The sequence below is a fragment of the Oenanthe melanoleuca genome, chromosome 9 (assembly GCF_029582105.1).
Source record: "Oenanthe melanoleuca isolate GR-GAL-2019-014 chromosome 9, OMel1.0, whole genome shotgun sequence".
NCBI classification, from domain to species: Eukaryota; Metazoa; Chordata; class Aves; order Passeriformes; family Muscicapidae; genus Oenanthe; species Oenanthe melanoleuca.
In genome coordinates this window covers 4,641,785-4,662,171 of record NC_079343.1, presented here as the reverse complement: position 1 = coordinate 4,662,171, position 20,387 = coordinate 4,641,785, and the positions used below count along the sequence as shown (strand labels likewise).

The following is a 20,387-nucleotide window of genomic DNA, read 5'->3' as shown; positions in this document are numbered from 1 at the left end:
ACGGCCCTTCCCTCCCGGCGGGAGCCGCCGCCCATTGGCTGCCGCCGCCAGCGCGGGGGCGGGAAAAAGAGCCGCGCTCGCTGATTGGCTGTTGTGCAGGAAGTCACCCCGCAGGGATGGCGGGGCCGGGCCGGCGCGCTCGGCGGCGACGCTCCGCCAGGCGATTGGCCGGCGGCGGTGAAGTGTGAGCAGCCCATTGGCTGGCGGCGCAGGGCGGCGCGCTGGGATTGGCTGGCGGGAAACACCCCGCTCTGCCATTGGCTGGCGGCGGCCGCCGGGGCCGCGGCGCTGCGGAGCTGCCTGGACGCGCCGCTGCCGCCGCTCCCCCTCAGCCGGCAGGGCCGGGCCCGCCATGGCCCCCGCCTGGATCGGCCGCCTCTGCCTCCTGCTGCTCTGCCTCTGCGGGGAGGCCGCCGCGGGGTGAGTGCGCCGGGGGTTCCGCCTCAGCACCGGGCCTTTCCCCACTCAGGGTCGGAGGGACCCCGCTCCCTTCTCCTCACCGCTTTCCTTTCTCCTCTTTCCCCTCCTGTCTCCCTCCCATCCCATCCCCGTTCTCCTGCACCCCTCCCTGTTCCCTCACCTTCTCTCTCCCCTCACGGCAGGAGAGACTTCTACAAGATCCTGGGGGTGTCCCGCGGCGCCTCCATCAAGGACATCAAGAAGGCCTATCGCAAACTGGCGCTGCAGCTCCATCCCGACAGGAACCCCGACGACCCCCGGGCGCAGGAGAAGTTCCAGGACCTGGGCGCTGCCTACGAGGTGAGGCCGGGAGCTGGAATGGGCTGGCAAGGGTGGATGGGGCTCGTAGGAAAACAGACTGGAGTTTGGCCATTGAGAGTCGTGAGGATTCGTCCTGTGGCGTTCAGGGGATGGGGAAGGAGGTTGGTAGGAGATGTAAAGGCTCTTCCATAAGGTGCAGCTGGAATCAGCCCTTCCCCTGTTACCACGTGAAATTCTTCCCCTGTTATATATTGAATTCCATCCTACACCTTTTGTTGTCACAGAATCCCAGGATGGTTTAGGTTGGAAGGGACTTAAAGATGATCTCATTCCATCCCTTTGCTGCAGGCAGGGACTCCTTCCTTCCTTCCTTCCTTCCTTCCTTCCTTCCTTCCTTCCTTCCTAATTTCCATTCTCCCCCTATTACTACATCAAATTCCATCCTGCCCCTGTTAATACATCCAATTCCAGATACTCAAACAAAGATCCAGGTTGCTTGGAGAGCTGCTCCTGCCAGAGGATAATCCAACACCTCAGCTCTCAGCAAGGCACCAGCTTAAAGTTCTTTGGAATTTATTCCCAGTTCCTCAAGGAAGAAGTGGAGGTGCAGCAGCTCCAAGTGTGTGTAGGGCCTGGCTGGGATTAGTCTGAGCTGATGGGAAGTGAAAGGTGCTGGTCTTGAGTTTAGAGGATATTAAGTGAGAAAAACATTTGTTAGAATTACAGAATTCCTGTTATTCTATGATGATGTTGTGGCACGCAAATGATCCCTCACACTAATTGCACAGTGCATTAAATAAATCAAATATAGATTATTGCCCAAAGGTCTGAAGCCAGAGCCTGCTTTGCCTGGCTGTACATACATGGTGATGGCATGCAGGCTGTTTGCTCCATGTTTTCTGTCCTTTTTGTCCTCCCTTCTGTCACTGTTGGATTCCATCTGCTCTGTGCAGCAGAGAGACCCAGAGGAGATGGTGCTGAAAAATTCCATTAGCAAATATTCCTAGCAGTGACTTGCTCTTTGGGTGGGATGTTGAGGTCCTTTAGGAAAAATCCAGCTGCAGGGGAAAGGATTTGTAGTTGCTTCCATCCCTGGTGCTCTTCAGGTATGCAAATATCCCTCAAATGAGGAAGTGAAAGAACCAGCTAGCATTTATTCATGCTGTGCTGAGAAAGAAAACTGTTCACTTTAGTTTTTTCTCAGAACTTGAACCCATTTTTAGTTCAGACTTTAATAAACTGGCTTAATTATCACAGGGAAAATGAATATAAATAATTTTTTTGTGGATTAAAGTAATCCATCATTTGCAGCACCTCAGGATTGATGCATGTGGAGCTGTGAGTTTGGTGCTGCCTCTGTGAGCTGGGATCTTGTTGGCACTTTCTGCTGGCAGAGGATTTCTCTGCCTCTTCCTCGAGTTCCAGTTGATTTAAGTGTTTGCCAGCAGTTGAGATTATTATTTCTATTTAAAAGCTGAGTGAAAAAATGTTTGTAAAATCAAATCAGAAATCCAGTATTGATGTGTGTGAGGTTTGGAGGAAGCTTTTGCTGCCCTCCCTGCAAGGTCTTTATCTGTATTTAGCCAGGACAGCTTGGAAATCCTTCTGCTGTATTAGCTGTGAATACAGTGTGTTGATTTGGTTGTTTTGGGCAAAATGGAACCAGAACTGGGTGTCCCTTATAAATCAGAATTTTCTTCACTATACTGCCTCTGTTAACAGCACTGCTGTTCATGGTCTTGGTAACTGATAATGGTAAAGCTTTCCCAAAAAATTGAGGGGAAAGTAGGTTAATGAACCTGCTCAGTCTCTTCATTTTCACAGACTCAGTGATTCCAGCCCAGAGCTGTGTGATCTGAATTCAGCTGTTTGAGCTAGGAAGGAGGCTGATCCCAGGAGAGGGAGGTGAGACTCTTCTACAAAGAGTCATGAATCTCAGGATGGATTTGGGAGGAGTTTCCATGGGAATCTCAAGTGGCAAAGGAAGAACTGAGCCCCTATCTGCTGGGTGATAATAGTGAAGTCACCACTGATTTTTTCCCTATTTTTATTTATCAGTGGTATGATTCCACAGAATCTCAGGATGGTTTGAGTTGGGAGGGACCTCAAAGCTCATCCAGTCCCAACACCTTCCACTATCCCAGGCTGTTCCAAGCCCTGTCCAACCTGGCCTTGGACCCTTCCAGGGATGGGGCAGCCACAGCTTCTCCAAACACCCCAAATTCAGCTGGTTTTCATCTTTTAGCTGCTTCTCTACCTGTTGAGTTGCTTCTCCATCTGTTTCCACTCCTGTACAGCCTTCTGAAAGCCAATCTGTCACCTCTGGCCTTTCCAAATATGATCAGTGGGGGAGGAGGGGCAAGGAAGACTAGATGGGACCAGAGACTTCTGGATCTCTGAGGCAGGAAAGAGTGAAGATCAAAACTTAGGGAATAAAACCAATGCTTAAAAGTTTTAAAAGCCATGGCTGAGACACAGGGATGGTGGTATGTGATTATTTGTCTCAGCATGTCCTACTTAGTAGGATTTGAGTTATTCCTTCTGATTCTCTGTTAATATTTAAGATAAACTCACTGTTTACATTTTCCAAGCTGCTCCTGCCTTTTTAATGAATGAAATGTGCTCGTTATGTGCTTCACTTTTCTAGCCAGCACAGCAAGCAGGGCTCCTGTAGTGTCCCCAGTGAGAAGTGCTGTGGGCCCTCAGAGCCTTGTCCAACACCTCCCCTCAGCTCCAGGTGAACGCTTTTCCCACATCCCTGCCTTTTCCAGGTGCTGTCAGATGAGGAGAAGAGGAAGCAGTACGATGCCTATGGAGAGGAGGGCCTGAAGGATGGGCACCAGAGCTCCCATGGAGACATCTTCTCCCAGTAAGGAGGTTTAACCCCTTTGGGCTGTCCTACAGCTGCTGCTCTCATTCTGTGATGCTCAAGCAGCCCTTTGATGGGGTTTTTACCTGGCCCAGAGTCACTGATGTGCAAGTTGAGAATTTGAAGAAATACAGTTACAGTGGGTATACAGTTTTGGTGTGCCCCACTCCTTGCTGCAAGCAGGAACCACTAGAGGCTTCCCACATGGGCACCTCTGGGTGTTTTTTCAGGTGCAGCACCTGCTTCAAACATGTGGAAACTTTCTCAGGTTATCTGTGTGTGACTGGGGTTTAACCTGTTGTCACACATCACTTTGGGGACACTTTTCCTTCTGCAAAGCAATGCTGTGGTTGTTTGCACAGCACCTGTAAAATTTGGAGCATTAAAAACCAAAGGCATTTGCACATTGTTTGGACAAATCCTGATTTTTCTGCCCTTTTGGATAAATGTCCTGAAGTAATTCCAGAAGTTGCTCAGCTGCTGTAATCCTGGGTTAGGACTTGCACTGCTGCTCTGCTCTGTTCTGAGGGATAATATGCAGGATTCCTAGGGAGTTTTCCTCATCCCTCTTATCCTGAAGCTACTGAAAACCAACCTGCTAGCAGTGATTTGCAGTGCTACTCTGAGTTTGCACCTTCTGGTGGTGGCAGCTGAGCAGCAGTGCAGTGTGGAGAGGTCAGATTTTGAGTGTTCTGCTCCAAATTTTGTTTTCTTTAGTGCAGAAAACTCTTCCCAAGGTGCTGCTTTGTTTGAAGGCTTTAGTTGTTTTCTGCAGCAGGTTCCTGGGTTTACTCTGGAGCTTCAGAACTGGGAGGAGGCTGGTTTTTAGTGGAGTAGAAGCATTTGCCCAGAATTCATTCCTGACCTAATCAATGTGCTTAACTCCAGTTTCTTTGGGGACTTTGGATTCATGTTTGGAGGAAACCCACGCCAGCAAGACAGGAATATTCCCCGAGGAAGTGACATCATCGTGGACCTGGAGGTCACACTGGAGGAGGTGTATTCAGGAAACTTTGTAGAAGTAAGTTTACTTGTCTCAGTGTTTCCAGCTGTTCCCAGGTTACCAGAGCTCAGAATATCTTCTCCCAAGAATTAGAGCTGAAATAGATGCTCTTTTTCTGTGGAGTGGCAGTGGAGGATGTTGGGGTACTATTTCCTGTAGTTTACTGAAGAAACCACACATTTATTCACCTCTTGCATCTGGCAGTATCTCCATGAAGTGTGAAAATACTGACTTGTTGGCTGTCAGTCACCAGCTCAGTTGAAAGAGGTGTAAATTGTCCCTCTGTAAAATTTAGGGATATTTGAGGGGCTGTTCATAAGCTTCAAATTCACTTTGCAATTCTTGCAAAACCACATTGAAAATTTTTCAATCTCCTTCTGTGGCCAAACATGTCACTGCAAGTTTCCAGGTTATATAACTGAGAAGAGTTAATGGAAAATTATTGTCTTCTTTTAAATAAGCTCCATCTCTGGTGCTGACATCCCTCCATGCTGGCTTTCCATTGGTTGATTTTGTGTTGTGGCTGTTGGGGGAACTCCAGACAATTTCCCTATTGTGTGGGACAAGGAAGTGTCATAACCAGAGTGTGGGGTTCTCCATCCTAGTGTTACCTTTCCTCTGTGAAGAAGTGTGGAAAAGGAAAGAGAATGGCAACAGTGACATCAGAGAGAGCTTTTCTGGTGTTTAGTGTGTGATCACAAGGTGAAAACTTGTCAGTGTTTTGCTGAGGCCGCATTTGGAGCTACTGTGGTAGCACTACTGTGATCTTTAAAGTCCCTTCCAACCCAAACCATTCTTTGTTCAGAGAAATCCAGAGCCTTGTGGAGACCCAGGAATGCTGGCTTCAACCTCTCCCTCTTCCCTGCAGGTTGTCAGGAACAAGCCAGTGGCAAGACAGGCACCTGGCAAACGGAAATGCAACTGCAGGCAGGAGATGAGAACCACCCAGCTGGGGCCTGGGCGCTTCCAGATGACTCAGGAAGTCGTTTGTGATGAATGTCCCAACGTCAAGTGAGTTTGGTGATCTTTCCTGCTCCACAGAATGATACATTTTGTGATTTTATGGAGGAATATAGGGATGTTTATTCCAAAACCCACCACTAGGTGGGGGAACACGCCTGTATTCCCAGGAAGAGCTGGGGACTTTGGGAAGGCTTAGCACGAGGTTCCCATGTCCAGGGAGACACTTTTGGTTCTTTCATCTGTTGAAATGTAGAGCTCCCCAGTTTCCTCTTCCAGCCTTTTATTCCTTGCACAGTCACACAGCTAAATCTGAACAGCTGGATGTGGAATGCCATGCTGTAGTCACACACCCTGGTGCTGACTGTGTATTTGGGAGCTTTCAACTTCACCTTCTCTACTCCCTGAGTCTCAGCTCACCAAAAAGGCAGCTCTGACCCTCTAGGTTAAGATGTGAGAACAAGGGAGAGCATGTGTGAGCTTGTGAGGCTGTTCTCCTTACCCCAATGACACAAATTAAAGTTGAGGTGAAGTTGGAATAAATAAAGTTGGAAACTGAGTGTTGGGTTGATCTTCCCATTTTCAGGCTGGTGAATGAGGAGCGGACGCTGGAAGTGGAGATAGAGCCAGGAGTGAGGGATGGCATGGAGTATCCCTTCATTGGGGAAGGTGAGTGTGTGCTCAGCTCTGAGCTGCTCCTCTCCAGTCCTTCCCTGGCACTGGCAGTGCCCAAGCCCCTCATGTGGTTGGAAATGCTGTGTCCATGTGCTGGAATCCAGGAGCATATTCCTAAATCTGGATAACACAGTTCCACTCCCTTAGCTGGGAGTGGGGACATTCACAAAATCCATGTGGTTGGAAGTGCTGTGTCCTCTGCATGTGCTGGAATCCAGGAGTATGTTCCAAAGTTTGGATAACACAGTTCCACTCCCTTAGCTAGGAGTAAGGACATGCACAAAACCAGCTCTAAATCTGGGTAACACAGTTCCACTCCCTTAGCTGGGAGTGGGGACATACACAGAGCAAGTTCTAAATCTGGATAACACAGTTCCACTCCCTTAGCTGGAAGTGGTGACATGCACAAAACCCATGTGGTTGGAAGCACTGTGTCCTTCTAGTTCCCCTTTTCCCTTCAGTGACTAAAGGACATCATTAACATGCAGACAGGTCTTCCAGAAAAGCAGAGGTGTGACCTTGCTGAGGCAACTCTTAGAAAACCCTAAGCTCTTCAGGATATGTTTAATTTTGCTCATCTACAGATCAATTAGTTGCTTTTTTTTTTTCCTTTGACTTGTGAGCTGCAAGTTTGCAACATCCTGCTTGTCTCTCCACTCATTCCTAACTATTTCCTTTAAGCAAAACTTTCCTTTCTCCCCCACAGGTGAGCCCCACGTGGATGGGGAGCCAGGAGATCTGCGATTCCGAATAAAAGTTCTTAAGTAAGTCTCTTAAGTTAGGCTCTTAACTCTTAAGTTAGGCTCTTAGCTCTTAGGTTAGGCTCTTGCTTGGCCAGATGGAGCTTGCCCTTCAACAGGGCAGGTGCAGGCCTGGCATTCAGCACAGCCCTCGTGGTGCTGGACAAGCTGGACTTGATGCTGTTAAAAGTGGAATTATCAAAATATCTTATTTTTTTTGGCTTGAATTCACCATGTGTGATTCAGAATAGATATCTCCTTTTTTCCTAGCGCACAATCTGACTATTGTAAGGAAATGCACTACTAAGAAAATTGCTGTGTGAGTCAGGAGTTCTTGCCACACCTCACCACTCAGTGCCCTAGAAATAGAAAAGACACTTATCAGTGCATATCTTACACAGGAAAAAGAGGCTAAATTTGATGAATTTCTCACTTCCCCTCCTATTTATGATTTCTCCAAGCTCCTAAATAGAAGGACACACGCTCAAGGACCTGTTTCCCCTCTGAGGAAGGAGTAAAGTTGAATGGCTTTTATTTCCACAGGCACCCAGTGTTTGAAAGGAGAGGAGATGACTTGTACACAAACGTGACAATCTCGCTGGTCGAGGCACTGACAGGCTTTGAGATGGATATTGCCCACTTGGATGGGCACAAGGTGAGCCCCAGGGTGATGTGTGCATCCCAAAATCAGCTGCAGCTCTGTGCTGAGGGTTGGCTTGCTCAGGGTCTGGTTATCTCCAGTATTCCCTCTGTTGGAGCATTCCAGGCCAATTCCCATGGAGCTAAAATGAGCTCTCTCTGAGAGGTGCACAATGTGTGCCTCACTTGCAGGCTGTCCCAGCAGTGCCTGGTGTTAGTTCTGGCATGTGTCCAGTAAAACTGCCTGGAACCACAGGATATCACTGGTTTTGGCAAGGAATCAATGCTACATGGAGCTTTCCAGTGGGTTGGAAAGAGTGTTGGAGTATTGGGGTGACACACAGAACATGGACTGCCCAGGGAGGTGGTGGAGTCCCCATCCCTGGAAGTGTCCAAGGAACATCTGGATGTGGCCCTCAGTGCTCTGTTCTGGTTGAAAAGGTCAGAATCAGTCATGGCTTGGACTCAATCATCTTGGGAGTCTTTCCCAACCTCAGTGACCCTGGATCCTGCTCCTGTACCACTACCAATGTTCTGAAATTCCTTTTCTGGCCAGGTTCACATTGTGCGGGATAAAACCACAAAACCCGGCGCCAAGCTGTGGAAGAAGGGAGAAGGTCTTCCAAACTTTGATAACAACAACATCAAAGGCTCCCTGATCATCACCTTTGATGTGGAGTTCCCCAAGGAGCAGCTGACAGCTGAGCAGCGGGAAGGTGAGTGCCAGAGCCCTGGAGCTGGAGCTGGCCCAGCTCCAGGGGCTGCAGCAGTCAGGAGGGGCTGTCCTGTCCCTGTGCCCCTTGTCCAGCATAGCACACTTGGCTGGTGGCCTGTGATTAACTCCCACTTCCCTTGGAAGCAAGGGAGCTTGGCTGCTGTGGTTGTGGCTGAGGTTGGGATGTGCTGCTGCTGGAATGCAGTTCTTGGCAAGTTTGCAGGTGCTTTGTTTTGGAACTGCTCATCAGTCTGACCCCACAGCCTCTGTCTGCTTTGCCTTGGCTGGAATGGGATCACAAAGGGTAATCCCTTGCTGCTACTTTCTTGGAGTATTTTTCCCTCTGCTGTCAAGGGTAAGGAATGTCACACTGCATCAGGAGAGGGCTTGTTCCTCCCCACAGCTCCTTCCACCCTACTCCCTCTAGGACAAATCTTCTGCTCAGCTTCAGTGCTTAAATGGAAACCTGATGAACCATGTAGGAATCCTAAAATTGCCAGGAGGGTGGATCCTTAAATCCTCTAGTCCTAGGAGAGAATTCTTTTCTCTAGCAGCCTCTGTGGTTCTGCTGCTCCATGTCAGAGTAGGAATCAAGGGCCTCATCCTCTGCCATGGGACAAAGATATTCCTGGCATGTACTAGTGCAGCTCTTCTGGAAATCCCCATCCCCAGAACTTCTTCCAGGGCTTCTTCTGAAGTGGATTCACTTCTCTTAGTGGATTTCCTGGACTCCTCAAGTTTGTAGTGGGAAGCCAAGCCATGGGTGGATTTTATTTTATCTGCTGCATTGGTCACACTGTGCCAGCTGCCCTGTGCAGTCCAGTTGGTGGCTGCAGCTCCAGATGTCCCAAGGCTCTTCCTGCAGCTGTTTGGGCTGGGAGGTCTGTACTTCTGAGCTGGGCTTAGAGTGATCCTGGTTCATGGTTTTATCCCTGTGCTTTCCCTCTTGTTCCAAGAGTGTTGTGCAGGGCACAATGACCACTGTAAAGTCTTAGTCCAGGCTCTGCTGCTCTTCCAGAAGCTTCATCAGGCAACAGCAGCTCTGGAACAGATGTGAGGTTATTCCAGCTGTTGCTCTTGGCAGTTTAGAGGACACTAGGCAGTAGCAGTGGCAGAAGCCTCCATGTTTTTGACAGAATTGCTCACACACCTCTACAGATATCTGGGAACAGAGAGATGATGACACTGCAAGGGTGTGTTCAGGAACAGGGCCTTGGGTGCTTCTGTCCCTCCTAAAGCAATTCCCCATTTCCCAGGGGAAGGTGACTGGGCAGGCAGTCAGATGCCTTCCTGTGTGCTGGGTATCTCCAAACATCCGTGATGTCAGGAGTTTTATGAGGGAATAGGTCTATCCCTGTGTGTGGCAGCAGTTCAGTGTACACATTCAATGGAAAACTGTAGGCTTCAGAATTCAAAACATCCCTTCTTTCCTTATTCTTGGCAGTGGTCCTCATTTCTTATCTCCTGACCACATATCCAGCTCCTGGGGCTGTCAGAAGATACTCTGGCTCTGAGAGCACCTCCCCAAGCTTTGGAGTTGCAGAAATAATATCCCTTCTTTCCTGCAGTGGGACTTGATCACTGCTGATCAGAGCTGCCTGTCCCTCTGTGCTGTAACTTGTCACTTCTTGTTGGTATCAGCAACATTTCAAAGGAAAAAATGACTTCAGGCTCCAGTAAAAAGTGCCTGAAGTGCAGTAGCACCAATTGTTAGGATTCCTGGTTAAAATCCCTGATTAAACCTCGGGTATGTGTTGAAATATCCTGTGCACTATTGAGGGTGTTCTTCAGGCCTGCAGGCTGCTGCCAGAGGTGTGGAAGCTGCTGGGAAATTAGGTGTGTAATAGTGCTAATCCCAGTTTTTTCAGGGTTCCTGGAGCATACCTTTCTCCATCTACAGCCTTCCTTTCTAAGAACCAGACATTCAGGAGCCACATTCTCTCACCTACCAGCCAGGAAGTGACTTGGAGCCTCCTCTGGAGGCAGAGGAGGAAGTGAATTTGCTTTGGAGAATGACCTTTTCCTAATAATGGGCAGCTCCTGGACAGGGGTTCACTTTGTCCTGGTGTTCCTGAAAAGAGTTCAGGAATCTCTGGCTGTCAGGGAAGGAACATGAGAAGTTCTTGCCTGGCAGAGAGACATCCTACTTCCAGTTAATACTTCCAGGAGAGTTTTCCAGTATTTTAACACAGCTACTGTGACCCTTATACATCCCATCACTGGTTTTCAAGGACAATAGAATGAGGTTTAAGGATAGACAAGCAGGACAAGGGTTGCAGGGAGATAAACTGTTTTTTAGCAGGATTTCCTGAAGGATTTGCATGCCTGAAAGGTTGGAATTTTCTTCTGTAGAAGTAAATTGGTTGGTTTCATTACTGATAGTCAATCTAAACCTGCCCTGGAGCAATTTGAGGCCATTTCCTCTCATCCTATCCCTTTTTCCCCTGAGCAGAGTCTGACCCTCACCTGGCTGTCCCCTCCTGTCAGGGAGTTATGCAGAGCCAGAAGATTCCCCCTGAGCCTCCTCTTCTCCAGACTGAGCCCCTTTCCCAGCTCCATTCCCTTCCCTGGACACACTCCAGCCCTCAATGTCCTTCTTTCAGTTATTTGAAGATCACCCACAGTGTTGGGATTTTCCCTCTGTTCTGGGTCCTGTTTTTGGCTCAGTGGTTTTTGAGGCTGCTCTGAGCTGTGTCCTGAGGGACTCCAGGGCAGTGAGTGACCAGGCTGAGTTAATCAGAGGGCTCTCCCTCTCTAATCTCTGGAGAAACAGTGACACACCCACCTTTGCCACTCTGCTTCCTCTGCTCCATGTGGACTTGCCCTTTAAGCAGCAGTGGAGACCTGCCAGCCCTTCCCTGTCATGTCGACCCCAGGAGATGAGTTATTATGGATTTAAGGGCTGACTCATTCTTTTAGCCTGTTTGGTAAGAATTTCATACCAGGAATAAGAATACATATCCCTGAACTGCCAGCTCCTTGGAATGTTTAGTGTGTGGGATTTCAGGAGCAGGGAAGAAGTGTTGGAAAAGTCACCCTGCTGTGCTCTGTGTGTGACACTCTCCCTTCCCTTGCAGGTCTCAAGCAGCTGTTGAAGCAAGGATCAGTGCAGAAGGTCTACAATGGATTGCAGGGATATTGATGTGTGGAAAAATTGGACTTCCCTGGAAATGCAAAGTCAGATTTGTTTGCAGTCTTTTCTCCTGCCCACTGTAGAAGGGGGAAGAGGGAGGGGGGCAATGATTGAGGTTTAGCCCATCTTTGGTTTGTAAATTATGGAAGTGCTCAGAGTTTGGGGAAATACTTTTTCAGGACACAACTGGTGCTGCCTATCATGTTCCACGTCCTGGAACAACAGAGATTCCTTGAGCAGGAAAACATAGGTGGGGGGAAAAGAGTTTTAAATTCCACACAGATTGGAATTTCTGGTTTTTAAATATATTTTGATGTGACTTTTCTTGGCCATCTCAACATATTTTCATAGCTGCTCCTGCTTTTTACGTCCTTTGTGTAAATTTCTTTGAAATTCCTGTTGTTTTGGGGCCCTTCCTCACCTTTCCCTCTGAATCCAGAGTCTGGTTTTAGGGCAGGAATACTGGTCCTGTTGGGAGTGCTCTGGGCTGTGTTAGGCCCCACAATTGGTTGGGGAAAAAAGTCTCTCAAGGCCCCTGTGGGCTCTCTTAACTACCAAGTCCCAAAAGTCAATGCTTGGTTTGAAATTTGAAGTTGCACCAGCGTAGCAAAGACTCCTTGGTCATGGTGGAATTTGGGAATGGTTCCTCATGGCCTTGGTTGTCCCTCACTGCCCCTACATGGAACCAGTCTGGAAAAGCTCCCTCCCCTCCTGCGCTCTGTCCTCCGTGAGGACGGGTGAGGCTGATGGGAATAAAGTGTTTGTTGGAGTTGGAATGGCAAAACCTCCCTGGTGGTGTGTTTCTGGGACAGACCTGGGCTTCCCTGTGCCAGGCAGCAACAGAAATCATGGGATCAGTGAGGCTGGAAAAGCTCTCTGAGGTCAAGTCCAACTGTTCCCCCAGCACTGCCAGGGCCACCACTGCCCCATGTCCCCAGTGCCACATCCACACATCTGTTAAACCCCTCCAGGGATGGGGACTGCACCACTGCCATGGGCAGCTGTGGCAGGGCTTCACCACCCCTTGAGGGAAGGAATTTTCTGTCACTTAAGACCATTTCCTCTTGTTCTGTCCCTTGTTCCCTGGGAGAAGAGCCCAACACTCCTTCCAGTTCCTTCAGGGATCTTGGGGGCTGTAAAGTGGGATCTTTCCAGCTTCTCCTTGCTCCATTCCCAGTTTGGGAAGTGGATGGGCTCTGGGAAGTGCTTGCTGGGGAGCAGCAGATGCAGCCTCAAGGTGGTTTTGTTTTTGCTTTATTCCCTTTTCCTTCCTTGGGAGCAGGAAGCAGCTCGAGGTAGGCACAGCCCCCGTGTCCATGCTGCCCTTGCTGCAGTCCCACCCACCCCTGCAGCTCCAGTGGGAGTGACGCAGGGGAAGCAGCAGCCCCGGGAAGATTTCCTGTTGGATTCTGTGTACATTTGCCTTGGCAGAGCACAGCAGGGGTTTGGGGAGCAGCTGACACAAACCTGCAATGCCAAACCCTTGGTCTGTGCTCCTCAGACTCCATAAGGATGAAGTGGTAACCCCAGCTGAGGCTGCTTCCTCTGCCCATGATTCCCTGACTTTTCCAGGTGCTGCCCGTGCTCCCTCTTAGTTCAAGCTTCTAGGAAACCTCAGATTTCAAAGAAATTCCTTCCCATATCCCTGTGCATGGGGCTGTTTCCTATTACTCCAGCCCCTTGCAACCCTGCTCACCTGTAGCAGTAAATCCAAATTTCACTCCTAAGCTCCAGGTTCTCCCCCAGGGGAAGCTGTAACCTCTCCTACCTGCACCCCCAGCAGCAGCCAGCAGGTTTATTTTGGGCCTGAGTACTTGTTCCCACTGCTGCTTTTCCTTTCCCTGCTAATTCCTTTCCTTCCTGTGGTTTGTTTTTATTGCATTGTGGGGCCAGACTCTTTGGAGAGCACAACAATGGCTGTAGAGCTCCGGCTTGCACACCAGCAAGGAGAAAAACAGGAAAAAAAGCCCCAAATTCCAACCAAGCATCCCTGCTTCCTTCCACCCTTTCCCCCCTGCTGCAGGGTGTGCTCAGACCTAGCATCCAATGCATTTCCCACCTCCACACAAAGCTTCCAGGGCTCCCATACTTTTGCCCAGCAACAGCAGCAGTGCTTGCTCAAATGTTCCCAGTGGTTTTGGTTCTGACCCACTCACAATGTGCTTTTTTAGGATCATGGAATATTTTTCTTCCAACAACTGGGAATGCAGATGGTGCTCTATGTCTATGACACCCTCTGTCCCCTTCTCCAGTGACATGGAGCTGGTGGGAGCAAGTCATGGCACACACGGACTTCTTTATCCACAGAAATGCTTCCCACGAGGCTTAGGTGTTCACATTGTGGTCTGGCACCAAGCAAGGATGCTGACTGAACCTTCAGGCTGAGAATTCTGTCATGCACAGCTTGAATTTCCAGTCCTTTCTAAGCAACACCATTCCCAAACTGGAATAAACACAAATTTCCTTGGAAGGGTGAGGATTGTGAGGGTTCAGATGGAGGCATGTTGTTCAATTCTAGGAAAGCACTTGTCCTTGGAATGCACTCTGAGAAGTCCATGCTGCTTTGGGAAGGCCTGGCTGAAATGGGGTCGTGGTTTATTCCTGAAGGGAATGGTTTTCAGCACCTCCAGGGGCTGTGTGTGTTCCTTCAGGGCCAACCTCAGGTTGGCTTTTAGATGTCATCACCTCCATCAGCACCGTGTTCCCACCCTTTGGCTGGATCCTCCCATCCCAGAGGAGGGGAAGGAGAGATGGAAGGATTCCATAGGAGATTGATGATGGGAGGGAATACAGGGCTCAGATCCACATTTCCATCATGCCCTGCTGCCTTGTCTGTGTCTTCTGTCCCTCCACAGCCTGGGCTGGCTGCACCTAGAGACACATTCCCCATCCCAGACTGCATGGTGTGAACTTTTGGGGCTGCTCCAAGGAGTTTCAGCTCTTGGTGGGGGGGTTTTGGAAGGAGGGCTTTGCTCCCAGTGGCAGTCACACTGAAGGCTGCTCCCAACCCTGGGACATGGGTGAAGGTGTTGCCAAACAGCCGTTGTTCCAGGGAAACTTCTCTAAAAGCACTGTGTAAACTTGGGTTTTTCCATAGAAAAATCTGGGGTTTTCATGTGTTTATCTCTCTGAACCGTTCTGCTGCAGGGCTGGGCAGTGGAGGAAGAATGGAGAAGGGGCTGGTGCCAGGAGAAGAGTTTGCTCTGCGAACACGTGGTTTTGGAGTGGGAGCCTCCAGCTGGGAAGGGAAGGTGAAGTGCTGATTCCTCCCAGCTAGGAGCCCCATCCCTCCACGTGGGAGCAAACAGAACCCCTCACCCCAGTGCAGCCCCCTGGGGTTAACAAGGGTGTCCCAAAGTCAGGATTTAAAACATCTGCGCCTGTGACACTGTAACCTCTGAGAATTTGGGTTTGTTTAGTCCTGAAAAGCCACAATGACACCAGTGCAGGCTCCGAGTGCGTAAGAGGTGTTTACAGGGATAATCCTGCTTCCTGCCAGATGGATCCCATCAGCCCCACTTTTTTGCCCTCGCCCACCCCCAGCAGGCACCAGAGCCCATCACTGGTTTTGGGCAGCTCCTGCAGCTTTGTCCTGAGCCACGGCAGCTCCCAAAGGATGGAGATACCAACCTTGCAGAAGGAGCTGATGTCCAAAAGGTAACCTGCCCACCCCATCCAAGTTCACCATGGGATGGAATGAAGGAAAGAGCTGGTTCCTGGCACATGGGCCTCACTGGAACAAGGATCAAGGCTTGGGCATCTTATCTGAGCCCTTATCCAAGACAGCAACAGCAGAGTGGGCTGATGGAAACCATGCATGGAAAACAAAGGCTTGCCCAGCAATCCCTGCAGATAGCAGGATGGGTCACTCTGGGAGCTGGGTGAAGGGTTCATTCACCCTCCTGCAGAGCCCAGAAGTCCTCCAAGGAGAAAATTGAAACCACCCCTCACTGATGGAACACGCACTGGCGCCCGTCCCAGGCTGTGATCCGCGGCGGAAGAGTGGCCAAATTTGGGAAAGGACGAGCCATGTATGTGGCTGCTGCCTGCCAGGAAGCTGGTCTGTGTTGGAGCAGTGGCAAAACAGGAGCTCAGCTCCCAGTTCTGAGGCAGCCAGGCCACTGTCCCCCACTGCCACACCCAGCCAGGCTTCAGCAGCCCCAGCATGAGGCACTTGAGGGTTTTGGGGTGAGGAAGAGAAATGTTGGAGCAACAAATGGTGATGTTTGGGGTGAGGAAGAGAAATTTTGGGGCTACGATGTGTTGGAGGTGGGTACTGCCACCATAACCCCTCTGTGCTTGTCACCATGTCCAGGTCAGATGCTGATGCTGGTCACTGCCAGGGAGGTGCCTTGGGATGGAGGTGCCAGGTTTGGGTGCCTTGCCCATGGACACCAATGGAGATGAGGCTGTTCCTCAGGGTTCTGCACTTCTGGGGGATCCCCACTGCCCCATCCCTTGTGGAAACTCAAGAAGAGCAGCCAAGTCAGCTCCGTTCTGGAACCTTCTCCACACACACACAGGGGGCTTGGGGCCAGGAAAAAGGATTTTCCAAAGCTGTGTGAAGTGGAGAAGCTCAGACTTGCTCGTCTGTCCAAAAGATGACACATTTCTGGAGCAAAAAGCAAAAACAAGCTCTGCTGTTCCAGGCCTCACCCCCCAGGATTTGCCACCTGGGTCTGCCCTGGGTGCCATCCCCGCTCCATCACAGCATCTCAGCCACCCCAGATGGAGCAAGGAGCTGCACCCAGGCAGAGGGGACTGGGAATGGGAATCTCTCCAAGTCTTGGGGACCATGGTGCAACACCTGCAGGTAGCAGAGCTACCCCGAGTCCAAACCTCAGAGCTGGGAGTGCAGCAGTTTCTCCCAGCTGGAAGGGACTGAATCCCTTTGTGGGCAGCCAGTGCAGCACGTGTGACCTTGGGCAGTGCCCTGGTGTCCCTGGATGCTGGCAGCAGGGACACAGAGCGCTCACAGCTCACTCCTGCCAAGGGCGATGACGTTCCCTTGTCTTGGATTCTCCTCCTCTCGGAGCCCGCCAAGGGTGGGGAGCGCCCCAGCACTGCCCCAGGAGCCCAGGGGAGGTGGGGGCTGCTCCAGGGTGATGAGATGTGGGCTTTGGACATCTCCTCCATCCCTCCACGAGCCCTAAGGTCATCATCACATCCCTTCTGTCCCTCGACTCTTTTCCCATCTTCCCTCATCCCAGCCTGTCTTGCTCACAGGGTGTCAGCGACTCAGGGGTCTCTGAATTCTTCAGAGAGAAATCAGAGTGCAGGGGTTGAATTAAAGCCTTTGGATGGATTGAAGTATATTAAATCACTCACACTTTCGTAGAAGTAAGTTAGTAAGTTTTAGTATGAGCTCTAATGCTTTTAGTAAGTAAAAAGTAAGCTAACCCAGGAAAGCCTCTCTCCTGTGCTGTTCCCAGCCAGCTCCTGGCTCATCCCCAGCCCTTCCTGCCACCAGAGCAGTGGAGATGCACAGGAAAGCTCAAAATCCCCTTTTGGGTGAAAGGGAAACGTGGCCAAGGGTTTCTTATCAATGCAATCAAAGTTTAAACAGTCAGAGTGGAGTGTTTAGCTTGGATTTGGATTGTGGAAAAGGAAAAATGTCCCCTCACAGCTGTGTGTGCTTGACCTCAGCACCTCACAGTGAGCGAGGAAATGAAAAACATTGAGAAAATTACTTAATTGAGTCAAACCAAAGCTGGGAGAAAATGAGCTCAGGAGGTGCAACACCCTCCTGCAAACACCACCAGTGTCTTTCCAGAGATCTGGAAAACTTAGCACCAAACCCAAGGTCTGGCACAGGGGCTGACAACACCAAGGAGCCCACCCAGCACCAGCAGCTGTGGTCCAGGATGGATCCACAGCCCCTCATCAGTGCTGCCAAGGGGAACAAGAGCAGCCAAAGGTGTGCTGAGAGCTGATGAGTGGTTTTATTACACCAGGTCTGACATCCTCCCTCCATCCCCACTGGAACAGGGAGAAGTGAGGGTTTAACACCATCCTTTCAAGCATTCCATGGCTGTTTCTCCTGCTGCTTTCCCCCCATGCCGCTCCCCCCCCCATTTTTCCATCCATGCCCAGTGTTCTTTGTGGAGTTTCAGTGCACTGTCCAGCATGAGGACTGTCCACAGGGCTGCTGGTGGGGCCAGTTGGCTGGAACAGGAAAGCCACTTGGCGTCCTTGGGGAGCAAAGTCTGTGGCACAAGGGACTTGCATCCCTTGTGAGGGATGGGCTTGGTCCCTGCCTCCACGGGAGGATGAGGGATCCATCCTCTGTCTCTGTGCAGGGATGATGGATCCAGCCCCTGCCTCCCCAGGGGGATGATGGATCCATGGAGAGTTGCTGGATCCTTGGGAAGATGATGGATCCATCCCCTGCCTCCCCAGGGAGATGATGGGTCTGTCCCCTGCCTCCAGAGGGTGGTGATGGATGCACGGGAAGATGATGGGCTTGTCCCCTGAGTCCACGGGGTGACATGGGATGGCTGCCCACGCTAGCAGCTCCCTCCTGTGCACAGGAAGATGCCCAGGGCCATGCCCAGCAGGGCCAGGCTTCCCAGGACCAGCCCCAGCACCAGCGGAGCGCGGGATCGGCCGCTGACTTTTCCTGCAAGAGGCGAGAGGGATGGAGGTGACGACTCGGCCACGCCACCATGTCCCTGTCCCCAGCCCCGGCCCCAGCACGGACCTGTCCTGGTGCTCTGAGCCTGCAGGATGCTGACACAGGTGGTGTTGAGGAAATACTGCAGGTCCTGGGTGGTTGTGGGGTATCTCATCAGCTGCTCCTGGGCGAAGGCGGCCACCGGGAGCTCTCCGGGCCAGCGCCGCTCCCAGGTGGCGTTGGGGACGTGGAAGATGAGGAACGCTGTCTTGTTGAGGGTCACCTCGTAGAAGCTCTGGGCTGTGCCGTTGGGGTAGAGGCGGCAGCCGAGGTGGCAGCGCAGGTGCTGGGTGACTGCGGGGACAGAGGGAGGGGACAGGGTCACCACGCTCCACCCTCAGTCCCAGCAGCAGCAAACCGGGCACCGAGGTCACACAGCCTCAGCCCCGCACCACCCACGGCTTTGCTTCCCCTCGGTTTGAACACGACACTGACTTTTCCACCGGCCGGGATTATTTTCCCTCCCTTATCTCCACACAGCTGTGGTTTTACAGGGAGGGAGGTTTGGGACACAGAGCTGCTCGTGGCTCTCGCGGTTGGAGCGAGACACCGGGACAGGGACACCGGGAGGGACGGGGCGGGTCATGCCAGAGACCCCGCGGTGACACCAGGGGCACGGGAATGTGGGGCTGGGGCAAAACCGCTCTGGGGGTAACCAAGGGAAGGAAAGGGAAGCACAGCCCGGGCAGGAGCAGCAGAGGTGACAGGGCTTGTGGGGCAGAGCAGGCAGGAGCACGAACAGCGTTCCCACAAGCTGCGGGATGTAGTGGGATACAGGTGGGATGCAAGCGAATACAGGTGGGATGAACGCAGGGATGCAGCTGGGATGCAGCTGGGATGCAGGCCGAGCACAGGCAGGGAGCAGACAAGGTTCCTACACCTCACCACCCCACAGGCTGTAGCCCCCCGCCCTTTTCTTGAGGTGCAGCAACAGCATGAGCATGATCCCGTTCCCAGGGTGTGCTCCGGGTAAGAAATTCTCTGTTCCACAGAAGGGCTCCCTTTGCCCACAGAGAGGTTTTGCACATGGCCGTGTCCCCATCCCTTCGCCCACCCATCCCTGGAAGCCCTGGCAGCGCAGAAGAGGCTCCCCATCCTCGGGGCACCCACCCCCGTCCCGGGTACCACTCACATTGGGTGGGTCTCTCCTTGTTGAAGAGCTGCACCAGCTGCCTGAAGTTCCTCAGGTAGGTGATCACCTCGTTCCGCCGCCGGGCCCAGGCGTCCGGAGGCTCCAGCGGGAGCACCTGGGTGACATTATTCTCGTCCAGGAGATGGCTGATCTGCCCATTCAGGCTGGCGTTGCCCCGGAACATAGAATTGCCCATGTAGACGCGGGTCAGCTGGAGCATGGTGAAGGCGAGCGGGGCTGCGGGAGACGTGGGACATCACCCCGTGCGCCCCAAGGCAACCCCAGTGTCCCCAAACACCGCCGCGTCCCTGCCTTACCTGCCTGCTCCGCCCCGCAGCCCAGCGCCCCGCTCAGCAGCAGCAGCAGCAGCCGCAGCATCGCGGGGATGGCACGGACGGCTGCTGGCCCCAGGGCTGGCCCGGCACGGAGCTCAGGCTGGGGACGCGCTGCTGGCCCCAGGGCTGGCCCGGCACGGAGCTCAGCCCGGGCAGAGCTGCTGGCCCCAGGGCTGGCCCGGCACGGAGCTCAGCCCGGGCAGAGCTGCTGGCCCCACGGGCGGCCCATGGGATGTTAAGCTGGCCGGGGAGGTGGGGCTGGAGGAGGAGGAGAGCGGGACTCCGGCCAGGTCTCTCCCATTTCCTTACCCCGAGCCACCCGCACCCCTTCCCTGCCGGATATGCCGGGCCCCGCGGCGCCTGAGGATGCAGGATGAGGCTCCGAGCTCCCCCCGGAACGGATGGAACTGGGCGAGCTGCCAGCACCTGACTCAGTTTCCCCAGCCCTTGGCTGGGCAGGGCCCTGTCCCACTCCCCTGGGGGATGTGGGAGCCCAGGGGGACACGGTGATGGGGACCATTCCCAGGGAATGGGGAGTATTTTGTGTGGAGAGGGCATCCAGCAACAGGACCCCCCTCCCTGGAAAGGGGAGACGCTCTGGGTAGCTGAGCTGGGAAGTGGGGATGAGAAATCCATGGCAGGGCCTCCTCCATAGGTTTGTTTTTTAATTGCATCAAAAATAGTTATCAATAAAAACTTAAAAATGTGAAATTCTAGTAAAAGCTCCAGCTCGTCTCATTGGCAGAGCATGGCATAGTCTGGGGTGGCACATAGTGGCATCACACAGCCTGCC

The 20,387-nt window shown here is 52.1% G+C and overlaps 2 protein-coding genes across 2 annotated transcripts; one reads left to right on the top strand and one right to left on the bottom strand.

The window, feature by feature from the left end:
* Positions 1–245: 245 nt before the first annotated feature.
* Positions 246–11,778, top strand: DNAJB11 (DnaJ heat shock protein family (Hsp40) member B11). Its single transcript, XM_056499250.1, has 10 exons — positions 246–420; positions 603–759; positions 3,492–3,589; positions 4,478–4,610; positions 5,461–5,603; positions 6,139–6,221; positions 6,934–6,991; positions 7,511–7,622; positions 8,163–8,322; positions 11,399–11,778. Exons 1-10 carry the CDS (start codon positions 353–355, stop codon positions 11,461–11,463), a joined length of 1,077 nt encoding a protein of 358 aa, XP_056355225.1. The 5' UTR covers positions 246–352; the 3' UTR covers positions 11,464–11,778.
* A 5,596-nt stretch (positions 11,779–17,374) lies between these two features.
* PROCR (protein C receptor) lies at positions 17,375–19,841 on the bottom strand. The gene is made up of 4 exons (XM_056499251.1): positions 19,577–19,841; positions 19,260–19,496; positions 18,155–18,421; positions 17,375–18,073 (listed from the first exon to the last, which is right to left on the bottom strand). The coding sequence occupies exons 1-4, from the start codon at positions 19,635–19,637 to the stop codon at positions 17,961–17,963; spliced, it is 678 nt and encodes a 225-aa protein (XP_056355226.1). The 5' UTR covers positions 19,638–19,841; the 3' UTR covers positions 17,375–17,960.
* Positions 19,842–20,387: the final 546 nt, after the last annotated feature.

Bases quoted from the DNA above. Each gene is read 5' to 3' on its own strand.
- PROCR (XM_056499251.1), bottom strand. From the start codon at position 19,637: ATGCTGCGGCTGCTGCTGCTGCTGCTGAGCGGGGCGCTGGGCTGCGGG. The intron at 19,497-19,576 runs GTAAGGCAGGGA...CGTCTCCCGCAG, and splicing joins CTGCGGGGCGGAGCAGGCAG to CCCCGCTCGCCTTCACCATG. The intron at 18,074-18,154 runs GTCCGTGCTGGG...CGCCTCTTGCAG, and splicing joins GGCTCAGAGCACCAGGACAG to GAAAAGTCAGCGGCCGATCC.
- DNAJB11 (XM_056499250.1), top strand. From the start codon at position 353: ATGGCCCCCGCCTGGATCGGCCGCCTCTGCCTCCTGCTGCTCTGCCTC. The intron at 760-3,491 runs GTGAGGCCGGGA...TGCCTTTTCCAG, and splicing joins ACCTGGGCGCTGCCTACGAG to GTGCTGTCAGATGAGGAGAA. The intron at 6,992-7,510 runs GTAAGTCTCTTA...TTATTTCCACAG, and splicing joins TTCCGAATAAAAGTTCTTAA to GCACCCAGTGTTTGAAAGGA.